Source organism: Oreochromis niloticus, linkage group LG19, assembly GCF_001858045.2.
Source record: "Oreochromis niloticus isolate F11D_XX linkage group LG19, O_niloticus_UMD_NMBU, whole genome shotgun sequence".
Lineage (NCBI taxonomy): Eukaryota > Metazoa > Chordata > Actinopteri > Cichliformes > Cichlidae > Oreochromis > Oreochromis niloticus.
The window spans coordinates 21,650,484-21,664,563 of NC_031983.2; the positions used below are offsets into that span (position 1 = coordinate 21,650,484).

Sequence of the window (14,080 nt, forward strand, 5' to 3'; positions counted from 1 at the left end):
CTCAGCTTATATCATAGCTCTGACAGCCATGACTACACATTCAGCCTACCGGTTCAGTATAAAAGTCAGAGATAGACTGCCACCTTATGACAGGAAGTGTTACAGGTTCAAAGAGGCTGTGACCTGTGGGAAGAGCTGAAGTTGGTTATTTGGGAGATTTAAGTGAAATGGAGCAACCTCATTGTTTGTAAAAGTGACAGTAAAAACAATTTATAGCTGAAATCAATATAACTTTACAGGTTGAATAGGAAGATGACGACACTGATGACAAATCTTATCTCTTTATAATTTGTAGATGTTACACTTGTGAACAAAATGTGCATTTGTTTTAGATTTCTTTCAACAAAGTGTTGTTGCTTGTAGTTTAATGACTTCATTAAGCTACAATGAAGTTGCTTTTCAATTCTTTTTTTTTTCTTGTTTAGTGACAGAAATGTAGTTTATTTTAGTACTGAACAAGTGCATTAAAGTCAAGTTCAGTGTCTTAAGTGAAAATTCAGAGGACAGCTGGATGGTGATTATCACTGAGAGAAGATCAGTGCATTTATGTATCTGCAATTAATCAACGTCTTCTGAGCATGTCTTCTTTTTTTGCAGAGTTCTCTTCTCTTTAAGAGCAGAGTAAAAATTACAATAAAATGCTCATGTTGAAATCCTATACGGGAGATATTGTTATTATTGGAGGTCGATTTTTTTTCCTTTTTTAGAGATGTGGCTTCTTAAATGTTTAATTGTGTTTATTAGGTTTTTGTATTGAGGTGGAGTGATGTGCAGCACTGTGGTAACTAGCAGCACAGAAGTACACTCCACTGCTGCTCACTTTGAGATCCTTAATCGTTAATGTGCAGTTCTTGCCTTTATTTGCATTCCCTTCCATCGTCACATTCACTCCAGTTTCTGGATAACCTTTGTCAATATTCATGTATCCAAGATATTGTAGCTGTTTCTCTGACTGCTTGTACCAGAGGATTTCATCATAGCTTTGAATGCTGTGTGAGCAGTAGATTTTAACATCCTCTCCTTTTGTGTAAATGTCAGCAGGAGTCTGGTCGACTTGGTCACTTGAAGTAGAACCTGTTAGACAGACATCAACCAAAGAAAAGACCCAAAATAGAAAAATGATAAAAATGTATTATAAAATGCAGCTTAAATACAGTTATAATGGTAGCTGTGGATAATACTGTTCTAAAGTGTATTTAATACATTCAGGGCATTACCTGAAACTAGAATATTATTAAAATAGATGCTTAGAAGTAGAATAATCATGATTCCTTGATGCTTTCAGTTCTGCAAAAACGTTCTTATGAACAAACCATTATTTAGCAGGTGGAGTCTCAGCATCCTTATCTTATTATCATAATCGTCATAGTTTTAGTCACTACCCCCAATTTACATTTGTGTTTCAGTGTAAACGTTTGAGTAAAGGTATACTGCCACCTAATGAGAGGAAACGTTACAGGTGCACTGGGCTGAAATGTTGTTATTGGGAACAGTTAACAGGAAGAAGATGATAAGAAGATGATCGTGATGTTGTGTTTTCTTGCTGAAGTAAATATCAATGTACTTGATATTGTTTTACATCTTACTGTATGTTATTATGCTCATTATTTCTCCCTCCCATTAAGTAAACAGACCCAACCTTTTAAGGTTGTTTGAGTTACACAGACTGGCCATCATCCTAAAGTTTTCCTTTTTACTTTGAAGGTTATTAATCTGTGTTTTGTACATTTTGTCCATAACAGTACCTCCTACTGTAGTTACTCACACTGTAACTGTAACTACTCCATCATTTTAATCTGTGTAATTAAATGAATCTCGAAATTAATTCTTAGTGATTGGTAAAAGAAAAATTGTATATCCAAATTTTTAAAGAACATTTTTCAGTATAGAAGCTACTTTAACTACGTTATTTACAGCCCACTAAAGAACAACTGAGGAACAACTCTAAATATATGTAAATATTTGAGTCCTCAGCGTGCTGAAATCAGATGCCGCCAATATTTTGAATATTAGAGGTACTTTTGATAAAAGGATGTGGCAGCTACATGTTGTATTGCTGCTCATTGCTGCAACTTTCTATTATAATATCTGATTTTTGTGAGACCAACATTGGTTATAATGGTGGATACCAGGTGTAAGGAGCTGTGAGCTGTAATCCAGATATTAAAAAGCTGAGATAGGTTTTTGTATGGAGGTGCAGTGATGTGCACCACTGTGGTATCTAGCAGCACAGAAATACACACCACTGCTGTTTAGCTTGATTTCCTTAATTGTTAATGTGCAGTTTTTGCCTTGATCTGCATTCCCATCCATCTCCACATTCACTCCAGTCTCTGGATAACCTTTGTCAATATTCATGTATCCAAGATATTGTAGTTGTTTCTTTGACTGCTTGTACCAGAGGACTCGGTTATAGCTTGGAATACTGTGCCAGCAGTAGATTTTAGCATCTTCTCCTTTTGTATAAATGTTTGCTGGACTCTGGTGGACTTGATCACTTAAAGAGGAACCTGTTGAACAGACATCAAATAAAAATATGACACAACATCTTATGTAAAATATAAAATGCAGCAATACAGCTAAAATTGAAGCACTGTATAATACTGGATATATACTGAACATATTCATGGCATTACCTGAAACTGGAATAGAATTCAAATAGATGCTTAGGAGCAGAAAAATCATGATGCTTTGTGATGAACGATGTTCTCAGTTGTCTTGATCATTTCCAGTTTTCTGTCTGAGTAAACTTTAATAGGAGCAAACTATCATTCATTGGGTGGAGTCTCAGTAATCCTCAGGTTATTATTAGAATAATTCACATGAGTAAGTCTGACTAGCGATATGCTGCCTCCTTCTGAGAGGAAGTGTCACAGGTGTGAGGGGCTGTGAAATGTGTACATAGGCATAAGCATGACCAAGACCAGCCTCATTTCCTATAAAGTTGACAAGTAAAAGAAAAAAGCAAAATAAAGTCCAAAAATCTAAATGTTTCAACTTTTCGTAACTTACAACAACAACAACAGAAGAACACATTGGATGGCATGCCTGCTGTTACAACAGGACATTGAGGCTACTCTTTACACAGGCTTATCAAAATTGGACAAAAGAAGATTGGAAAATGTTTTTAGTCTGATGAGTCTCAGATTCAGATGATAATCAGAAAGATGTGTAAACAATGTGAAAGTATGGATCCACCCCGCCTCATATTAACAATTCAGGTGGATAATGGTGATGTAATGGGTTGGTAGATATTTTCTTTCAACATTTGGCCGCTCAGTACCAACTGAGTATTGTTTAAATGCCCCATCCTACCTAAGTACTGTTGCTGCCATGTCCATGCCTTTATGACCACACTCTACCCATCTTTTGATGTCTGCTTCCAGCAGGATAACACAGCATGTGACAAAGCTCAAATCACCTTAAACTATCAATATGTCTGACATATATGTTTGAGAATTTGTGTCATCATTTTATTACGTTAAAGTATGATAGTGCAGATCGTTTGAATATTATAGGTTTCTTTTTAAAACAGGATGTGACACTTTTATTCATAGTCAAAAGCTAATAATAATAATCCCCTACAGATATATTTGCCATTGGAGATTGGCCTCTATTACAAGATGTGGCAGCTCAAATGTTGCATTGTTTTTTTTTTATAAGGAACCTTTTGTTATAATATCTGATCTTTGTGAGACCAACGTTGGTTATAATGTCTGATTCCAGGTGTAAGTGGCTGCAAGCTGCCATACAGAAATTTTTAAAATGTGTTTGGGAGGTTTTTGTATTGAGGTGCAGTGATGTGCAGCACTGTGGTATCTAGCAGCACAGAAGTACACTCCACTGCTGCTCACTTGGGGATCCTTAATTGTTAATGTGCAGTTCTTGTTTTGTCTTGCATCCCCATCCATTGTTATATTTACTCCAGGTTCTGGATAACTCTTATCATAATACATGTATCCAAGCAGTTGTAGCTGTTTCTCTGACTTCTTGTACCAGAGGATTTGGTCATAGCTTGGATTACTGTGCCAGCAGTAGATTTTAACTTCTTCTCCTTCTGTATAAATGTTAGCTGGAGTCTGGGAGACTTGGTCACTTAATGAGGAACCTGTTAAACAGACATCAAATAAAAATAAAACATAATATCTTATGTAAAACATAAAATGCCGCAATACAGCTTTAATTGTAGCACACTATAATACTGTGTACATACTGAACATGTTCATGACATTACCTGAAACTAGATTATAGTTCAAATAGATGCTTAGGAGCAGAATAATCATGATGTTTTGTGATGAAAGATGTTCTCAGTTGTCTTAATCATTTTCAGTCTTCTGTGTGAGTAAATGTTTATAGGAGGAAACCATCATTCATTGGGTGGAGTCTCAGTACTCCTCAGGTTATTATTAGAATAATTCACATGAGTAAGTCTGACTAGTGATATACTGCCTCCTTCTGAGAGGAAGTGTTACAGGTGCGAGGGACTATGAAATGTATGCATAAGAAATTAAAACTGATGATTGATAAGTTTAAAAAGCATTACCGAGACCAGCCTCATTCCTTATAAAAATTAACAAGGAAAACAAAAAAGCAAAACAATGTAAATAAATAAATGTTTCAATGTTTTCAACATCTGAAACCACAACAACTTTAAAAGCTATGTACAAGAAATTATCATGACGATTTACGTTTGTTTTTTGATGCTAGAAAACAGATGTAAATGAACACACAGCTTCAGGCTAATAGAACATCAACAGTAATTTAAATAAGCTTGTCATAACCAAGGCACAATTCACAATATTTCATACCTTAAAGCTGATTACTACAGCAACAGAAGAACACACTGGATGGCATGCCTGCTGTTAAAACAGGAAATTGAGGCTACTATTTACACAGGCTTATCAAGATTGGAAAATGTTGACTAGTCTGACGAGTCAGATTCAGATGCTAGTCAGAAAGATGTATAAACAACATGTATATCCACCCTGTCTTGTATTAATAATTCAGATGGACAATGGTGGTGTAATACCAACTGAGTATTGTTTAAATGCCCCATCCTACCTAAGTATTGTTGCTGCCATGTCCATCCCTTTATGGTCACACTCAACCCATCTTTTGATGTCTGCTTCCAGCAGGATAACACAGCATGTGACAAAGCTCAAATCACCTTAAACTATTAATATGTGTGTCATATATGTGTGAGAATTTGTGTCATCATTTTACTATGTTCAAATGAGACACTGCAGATAGTTTTGTAGGTTTCTTTTTATAATGGGATGTGACACTTTAAAAGTTCTGTTATAATATCTGATCTTTGTGAGACCAATGTTGGTTATAATGTTTGATTCCAGGTGTAAGTGGCTGCAAGCTACCATACAGAAACTTTTAAAAGGTGTTTGGGAGGTTTTTGTATGGAGGTGCAGTGATGTGCAGCACTGTGGTAACTAGCAGCACAGAAGTACACTCCACTGCTGCTCACGTGGGGATCCTTAATCGTTAATGTGCAGTTCTTGTGTTGTCTTGCATCCCCATCCATTGTTACATTTACTCCAGGTTCTAGATAACTCTTATCATAATTTGTGTATCCAAGCAGTTGTAGCTGTTTCTCTGACTGCTTGTACCAGAGGATTGTGTAAAAGTTTGGATTACTGTGTGAACAGTGGATTTTAACTTCTTCTCCTTGTGTGTAAATGTCTGCTGGAGTCTGGTCGACTTGATCACTTAAAGATGAACCTGCTGAACAGACATCAACCAAAAGGACCACACAACATATAAGAATAAGAATAAATAAAATATAAATAAGAATAAAACATGTAAATTATTAAATGCAACTATAAAGCTGAAGTTAACACACAAAAATATAATGAACATATTCATGGCTTTACCTGAAACCAGAACAGAATTCATCAAATGTATAGCTAGAAGTAGAATAATCATGATGGTTTTGCTGTGAAGGACATTCCCAGTTGTGGAGATCTTTTCAAACATTCTTTCTGAGTACACTCACTATCAAGCAAGGCATCATTCAGCAGGTGGAGTCTTATTATATTCTCAACTTAGCTGTGTAATTGTCAGTGTGTTAGCCATGAACATCACACTACTGGTTCAGTGTAAGAGTCAAAGATATACTGCCACCTAATGACAGGAAATGTTACAGGTGCATGGGACAGTGATGAAGAGTGATATGAGTCACTGTGGTAACTTGGAGCACAGAAGTAAACTACACTGCTTTTCACAACGGGTCCTTCAGTTGATCACGTGCAAGTCAGTCCATTTGTTGCAGTGCCATGTATACAGGAACCATATTGGTTTGAAAACAATGAACTGCTGTAGTGTAGGTTGATAATGCTACAGTCATGTTCATGAGTTCTTAGACAGTGGCACAATTTTTGCAGTTTTGTCTCTGTATACCAGCAAAGTGGATTTTAAATACGCAACATGCAAACTTTGAAAGGTTTAACAAAAGAAATGTCCAGAGTGTCCAAATCAATGATCTGTTTCATGTTTAAAAAGAAGAGAAGGATTGGCCTGCTCCACAACACAGAAGGGCCGAAAGACCACAGAAAAGGGGATAATCTGAAAGGTCAGACTTTTCCAGAAAATAGAGACTTTACAGTTCAGAAAAAGCGTTGTTTGGACATTTGAAGCCAAGATTAATTTTTACCAGAATGACAGAAAGAGCGAAGAGAAGGAGAGAGCAATGAAGGAGACAACTCTTGATCTGAAGCATATCATGATCTATTAAACATGGCGGAGTTACCATTAGCATTAATGACTGCCACTGGCGCACTGCAGTGGAAGTGAGGCATTACTCATAGAGGAGCAGGATAAACTGTAATGTGTACTGAGCTTTTCTCTTGGCTGAAAATGCAAATGAATAATGACCCACAGCATACTGCAAAAGCAACACAAGAATTTCCCAAGGCAAAGAGAGGGGATATTCTTCAATGGCGGAGTCACGAAAAAGGACATCACAGTGATCATTTTGAAATTAAACACTACAGATATTTTCAATATATATATATAGATATTAGAGATGGCACGATACCACTTTTTTATGTCCGATACCGATACCGATATCATAAATTTGGATATCTGCCGATACCGATATGAATCCGATATAGTGTGTTTTTTAATCAATAAAACTGTTTTTTTAATATCTTGCTGCTTTTTGTACAAGTTCATACTCAAGTTTAAATAAACAACAACACTAAAGCTATTCTGTTTTACCTGTATGTAAAAAACACACTGCGCCCAAAATATTTCATAGTTCAGCAACACTGATCAATCTAATAAACTTAAACCTGCTCCATCCTCCCTATTCTGGTATTTTAAAGAGTACTTAGCAGAAATATTAAGCAACCTAACTAATAGGGTTGCAAACTCCCAGCAAAAGAAAATAGGGAACCACCCCCCACCCTCCACCTGATGATGCTTAATCGATGTAATCAACTTGAATTTGATGCAGGGTGAAAAAAATGCACAGAAATCAATTATTTTTCAAGAATAATTAAATAGATTCAACATCTTTCTTCAACAGAATTGCAGACTGCACAGATGGTACCTTCCCAAAGGAAAAAGTATATAGCTTACTAGGGTATATTAGACTTAACAGTTACTATATACAGTAATGGACTTCTATACATTTTACATCAGATTAAAACTTTGGGTGTAAGATTCAGATAATTATTTATTAAAAACTAAATATTTTAAATGAGAATAAGAAAGAAAAGTATGTCTTTGTGCCCCCTTTTCCCTGTTCATGCCCTATTGGCCCCCCTGGCTAAACTTTGCTAGATCCACCCCTGCACAGTTACCAGCCGTCAGCTACGTAGAAAAGCATCCTGGTGTAGAAAGTAATATTAAATAAATTCTAACAACAGCTTATCAAGGTTAAACGTGCTGCTGTTGTTCTGCCGCTGGTTTCCTCTTTCTGGTGCAAAGTGGGCCAAAAACAAACAAGAGACACGGACTCGCGACAGAAAAGCCGATCAGCTGATCATTGATCAGTTTCACGATTGAAGTAGCAGCAGGAAGGGGAGGGAGAGAGAGAGGCAGTCGCTCCATATATCGGCTGTTAAGCTTAACGTGGGAATGCTTTACAAACATTCAGAGATGAACTTACACACTTGCTTTACTTCTCTCTGGGATAACTTTCTCGGAGATGAAATGCTGATTTGGTAGCGAGGCTACAAATACACACAGCCGCTCTATCACGTGAGCACACTGCTCCGACGTGCTACGGTTATGAGCCGAGTTACGCCATGTCGCAAGTTTTGTGAGGTGCTTTTTGGATATTTAATGGATCGGATTACATTTTTTATTTCTCACCGATATCCGATCCAGCAATTTAGGTCAGTATCGGACCGATACCGATACGTAATATCGGATCGGTCCATCTCTAATAGATATTTATAGATATATAGAAGCTGCTTTTTAAAAACGATGTGGCAACGCAAATGTTGCATTTCTGCTTATAGCGAACCTTCTTTATTTGATCTTTGTGAGACCACATTCATGATAATGGCTGATTCCAGGTGTAAGGTGCTGCGAACTGCAATAAAGAAGTTTTTTTTTTTTTTTTTTTTTTTGGTTTAAAGAAAAAACCCCAAAACTTGGTTTTTGTATTGAGGTGCAGTGATGTGCAGCACTGTGGTTACTAGCTGCACAGAAGTACACTCCACTTCTGCTTGCTTTGATATCCTTAATCGTTAATGTGCAGTTCTGATCTTTTTCAGCACCCCCATTTCCAGTTTTCTGTCTGAGTAAACTTTAATAGGAGGAAACTATCATTCATTGGGTGGAGTCTCAGTAATCCTCATGTTGTTATTAGAATAATTCACACTAGTCTGACTAGTGATATGCTGCCTCCATCTGAGAGGAAGTGTCACAGGTGTGAGGGGCTGTGAAATGTGTACATAGGCATAAACATGACCAAGACCAGCCTCATTCCCTATAAAGTTGACAAGTAAAAGAAAAAAGCAAAAAAAAGTCCAAAAATCTAAATGTTTCAACTTTTCATAACTTAAAACAACAACAACAGAAGAACACACTGGATGGCATGCCTGCTGTTACAACAGGACATTGAGGCTACTCTTTACACAGGCTTATCAAAATTGGACAAAAGAAGATTGGAAAATGTTTTTAGTCTGATGAGTCTCAGATTCAGATGATAATCAGAAAGATGTGTAAACAACGTGAAAGTATGGATCCACCCCGTCTTGTATTAACAATTCAGATAGACAGTGGAGGTGTAATGGGGTGTTGCACTCTTTTTTTTTTCTTTCAACTTTTGGCTGCTCAGTACCAACTGAGTATCGTTTAAATGCCCCATCCTACCTAAGTACTGTTGCTGCCATGTCCGTCCCTTTATGACCACACTCTACCCATCTTTTGATGTCTGCTTCCGGTAGGATAACACAGCATGTGACAAAGCTCAAATCACCTTAAACTATCAATATGTTTGTCATATGATATGTGTGAGAATTTGTGTCATCATTTTACTATGTTCAAATGAGATACTGCAGACAGTTTTGGTATTGTAGGTTTCTTTTTAAAACAAGATGTGACACTTTAGAAGTTCTGTTATAATATCTGATCTTTGTGAGACCAATGTTGGTTATAATGTTTGATTCCAGGTGTAAGTGGCTGCAAGCTGCCATACAGAAACTTTTAAAATGTGTTTGGGAGGTTTTTGTATGGAAGTGCAGTGATGTGCAGCACTGTGGTATCTAGCAGCACAGAAGTACACTCCACTGCTGCTCACTTTGAGATACTTAATCGTTAATGTGCAGTTCTTGTGTTGTCTTGCATCCCCGTCCACAGTCACATTCAGTCCAGTTTCTGGATAACCCTTGTCGTTCCACATGTATCCAAGCAGTTGTAGCTGTTTCTCTGACTGCTTGTACCAGAGGATTGTGTCATAGCTTGGAATACTGTGTGAGCAGTGGATTTTAACTTCTTCTCCTTGTGTGTAAATGTCTGCTGGAGTCTGGTCGACTTGGTCACTTAAAGAGGAACCTGCTAAACAGACATCAACCAAAAGGACCACACAACATATAAGAATAAGAATAAATAAAATATAAATAAGAATAAAACATTTAAATTATAAAATGCAACTATAAAGCTGAAGTAATCACACAAAAATATAATGAACATATTCATGCCATTACCTGAAACCAGAACAGAATTCATCAAATGTATAGGAAGAAGTAGAATAATCATGATGCCTTTGCTGTGGAAGATGTTTCCAGTTGTAAAGATCTTTTCAAACATTCTTGACATGCGGGACCAGACCTCATTCACGCCCCTTCCGGCCTCAGGCTATATATGCCCCCTTCACCAATACCTGCTGTTCTCATTTTTATGCCCCCCCCCCCCCCCCCCCCCCCCCCTTTCTTTTCTTCTCCTCTTCTCCTTTTCCTTTCATTCAGTTCTCGTTTGTACATCGGGATCTGCCTGGCCTGGGAGCCGCTGCCAGTCTCCTTCCAGGCCTTCCCCAAACCGCAGCACCAGTTCACAGTTCCCTCATCCATCATCGCTCATCTTAACTGCAGATGTGGTCCCAGCTAGTGAAACTCCCTTTCAAGCAAGCCAACATTCAGCATGTGGAGTCTTATTATATCTTCAACTTAGTTGTGTAATTGTCAGTGTGTTAGCAATGAACATCACACTACTGGTTCAGTGTAAGAGTCTAAGATATACTGCCACCTTATGACAGGAAATGTTACAGGTGCATGGGACAGTGATCTGTGGGAGGAGATTAAGACCTGTGTTGGGAAGATTACGTATGGATGAAGAGTGATATGAGTCACTGTGGTAACTTGGAGCACAGAAGTAAACTGCACTGCTTTTCACAACAGGTCCTTCAGTTGATCACGTGCAAGTCGGTCCATTTGTTGCAGTCCCATGTATACAGGAATCACATTGGTTTGAAATCAGTGAACTGCTATAGTGTAGGTTGATAATGCTACAGTCATGTCCATAAGTATTTCACTACCTGGGCCCACGTCCTCATTTTAGGTTTGACAGCCTTTTAGTAGGTACAGGTGAATGCTTGGACATGAATTGAGCTGCGGTTTGGGGAAGGTCTCAAAGGGGACTGGTGATGGCTCCCAGGCCTGGCAGATAAATAGAAGCGAAGAAGTTAAAGAATTGAAAAGGGGAGGGAGGGTGGGTCACATAAATGAGAATGACAGGTTGCAGAACTGGGGGAACCTATATAGATGAGAACCCGAAGGAGCGTGTTTGGAGGCGTGGTCCTGCTCCTGAAATTCTGATACGTAATCTCAAATTAGACAGTGACACAATTTTTGCAATTTTGTCCAGACTTTGTGCAGACTTTCAGGTTTATCTCAAAGGCTTAACAAAAGAAATGCCCAAAGTGTCCAAATCAATGATTTGTTACATGTCTAGAAAGAAGAAATTGATTGGCCTGCTTAGCAACACCAAAGGACTGAATGACCACAGAAAAGGGCATAATCTGAAAGGCCAGACTTTTCCAGCACTTGCATTAATGACTGCCAGTGGAAGTGGGGTATTACTTATAGAGCGTCTGAAATGTCTGAAATGACCTTCCAGCTGAGCAATATATGTGAGCTTATGTGTCATCATGGTGATCATGTTGAAATTAAACACTAGATACATAAACAGATAATTTAATTATATATAGATATTTATAGATATATAGGGTTTGCTTTTAAAAAAAGGATGTGGCAGCATAAATGTTGCATTTCTGCTTATAGCGAACCTTCTATATCTGATCGTGTGAGACCACATTCATGATAATGGCTGATTCCAGGTGTAAGGTGCTGTGAGTGACAATAGAGATATTTTTTTAAAAAAAAAACAACGACAACTTTGGTTTTTTGTATTGAGGTGCAGTGATGTGCAGCACTGTGGTTACTAGCTGCACAGAAGTACACTCCACTACTGCTCGCTTTGAGATCCCTAATCGTTAATGTGCAGTTCTGATCTTTTTCAGCACCCCCATCCATTGTTACATTCACTCCAGCTTCTGGATAACTATTATCATAATACATGTATCCAAGCAGTTGTAGTTGTTTCTCTGACTGCTTGTACCAGAGGATTTGGTAATAGTTTTGAATACGGTGTGAGCAGTGGATTTTAACATCTCCTCCTTTTGTGTAAATGTTAGCTGGAGTCTGGTTGACCTGATCACTGGCAGGAGAACCTGCTGAACAGACAACAAACAAAAATAAAACACAATAAATAAATATGTGTATATATATATATATATATATATATATATATATATATATATATATATATATATATATATATATATATATATATATATATATATATGTATAAAAGCCAAATAATAAATTGTAAAATTCAGCTTAATTATTGTTATACCCTTACCTGAAGCCAGTATACAGTTAAAGAAGATGCTTAGGAGTAAAAGGATCATGATTCTTGACTAAAGATATTTCCAGGTTTGCTGATATTTTTTCTTTTATGAATAGATTTCTTAAAAGCAAACCATCACTTAGCAGGTGGAGTCCTACAACATCTTCAGCTTATTATTAAAATCATTACTGTTTCAGCCACCTCCACAAATTCACAACTGGTTCAGCGCAACAATCTGAGCAAATATATACTGCCACCTTAAGACAGGAAGTTTCATGGCTGCATGGGGCTGTGAGCTGTAAGAAGTGAACAGTCAACAAGAGCAACCCTATCGTTAGTAAAAGTGACAAGAAGATGATCGTGATGTTGTGTTTTCTGATTGAAATTACTATAAGTTTTGTTGATACTAAATCTATTTGTTAAAGATTTTCTTTATTGCCTAAGTTAGTATATAATTGTTATAAAGTTTCTTTCTTTGAAAGTTCGTAACATTTCTTGTTCATAACCCTTTGATGGTAGATTATTGTAGCTTATCTGTATAAGTCTGTATATTTAAAAATTACTTTAATTAAATTATTAATATTTATTAGTTTCATTCTTGTGCAACTCAATAAGTAAACAAAATTCAAGGTTACTGGAAGCTGCCTTTTGAATCCAATACTTCATTTTTGTTTTGGTAGGCATTTGAAGGATGTTTTTCTATTTTTTTTTTTCTTTAACCATTTTGCTGTTAGTCTCAGGTGAAGTTGCTGGGCTGGCTCCTTGTGCAGGGCAGTTTCCCCATGTGTCCATCCTTCCTACACATGCCTTATATTTGGCAGTCAAGTGCTGGGTAGAGCAAGGCTGGAGGCTGCATCACTTGTTTGCCCGATAGTTGTTGTCGTTATCATGAGCATTTTGTACATTTTGTTTGAAATCGCCTGTCTGTAGTAATCCTTGTCTCTCCTTGTATCCCCGAATTACCTGCTCCTCTCTGTCTTGGAAATTCTTGCTGCCTTGGAAACATACTCACCTACTAGCTGTGGAAATCTCCAGTCAAGCTTGCCCACCTCACCTGATCACATGATCTCTCTAACCTGTCAAAGGAAGGACTCACCTGCTCACCAGCCTGCCCACTCTCTGCCTCCTGCTCCCACTAACTTTTGGTTTGTTTCCAGCCGCCCACTGTGTGATACAGTAGCACCAACACATTGATGGCATTACCTGAAACAAGAATGCAGTTAAATTGAATGCTTAGGGGAAGAATGATCATGATGCCTTGTTTTGAAATATGTTCTCAGTTGTTTTGATCATGTTATGTACTCAGCTTAGTTGTGCAATCATCACTGTGTCAACCATCATCACAAATTTACACTACTGGTTCCAGTGTAAAAATCAAAGATATACTGCCACCTTATGACAGGAAGTGTTAGAGGTGCACAGGTCTAACAGCTCACAGCCTGTGAGAAGAAGAAAACTGATGTTGGGGAAGGTTATGTATTAATGAGTAGTAATATGAATCACTGTCCACGTAAGTAAAATTCACTGCTTTTCACAATTAATTCAGTTGATAATGGCAGCTCTGTCCAATATTTACACTTTAATGAACTGCTACAGTGTAGGTTGGCAATGACATAGTTCAATCTATACATATTTGGACAGTGACAAAATCTTTATAATTTTGCATGTGTAAACCAACAGCTAAAATGTAGAACTGCTGCTCACAAGA

At 37.5% G+C, this 14,080-nt stretch overlaps 1 protein-coding gene across 1 annotated transcript in view; it reads right to left on the bottom strand.

The window, feature by feature from the left end:
- LOC100696704 (immunoglobulin lambda-1 light chain) overlaps window positions 1–14,080 on the bottom strand; it is a 131,616-nt gene that overhangs the window by 74,417 nt on the left and 43,119 nt on the right. Inside the window, exon 5 of the mRNA XM_025900821.1 lies at window positions 11,947–11,953. Coding sequence (XP_025756606.1) covers window positions 11,947–11,953 — 7 coding nt within the window. The remainder of the gene's footprint in view (window positions 1–11,946; window positions 11,954–14,080) is intronic.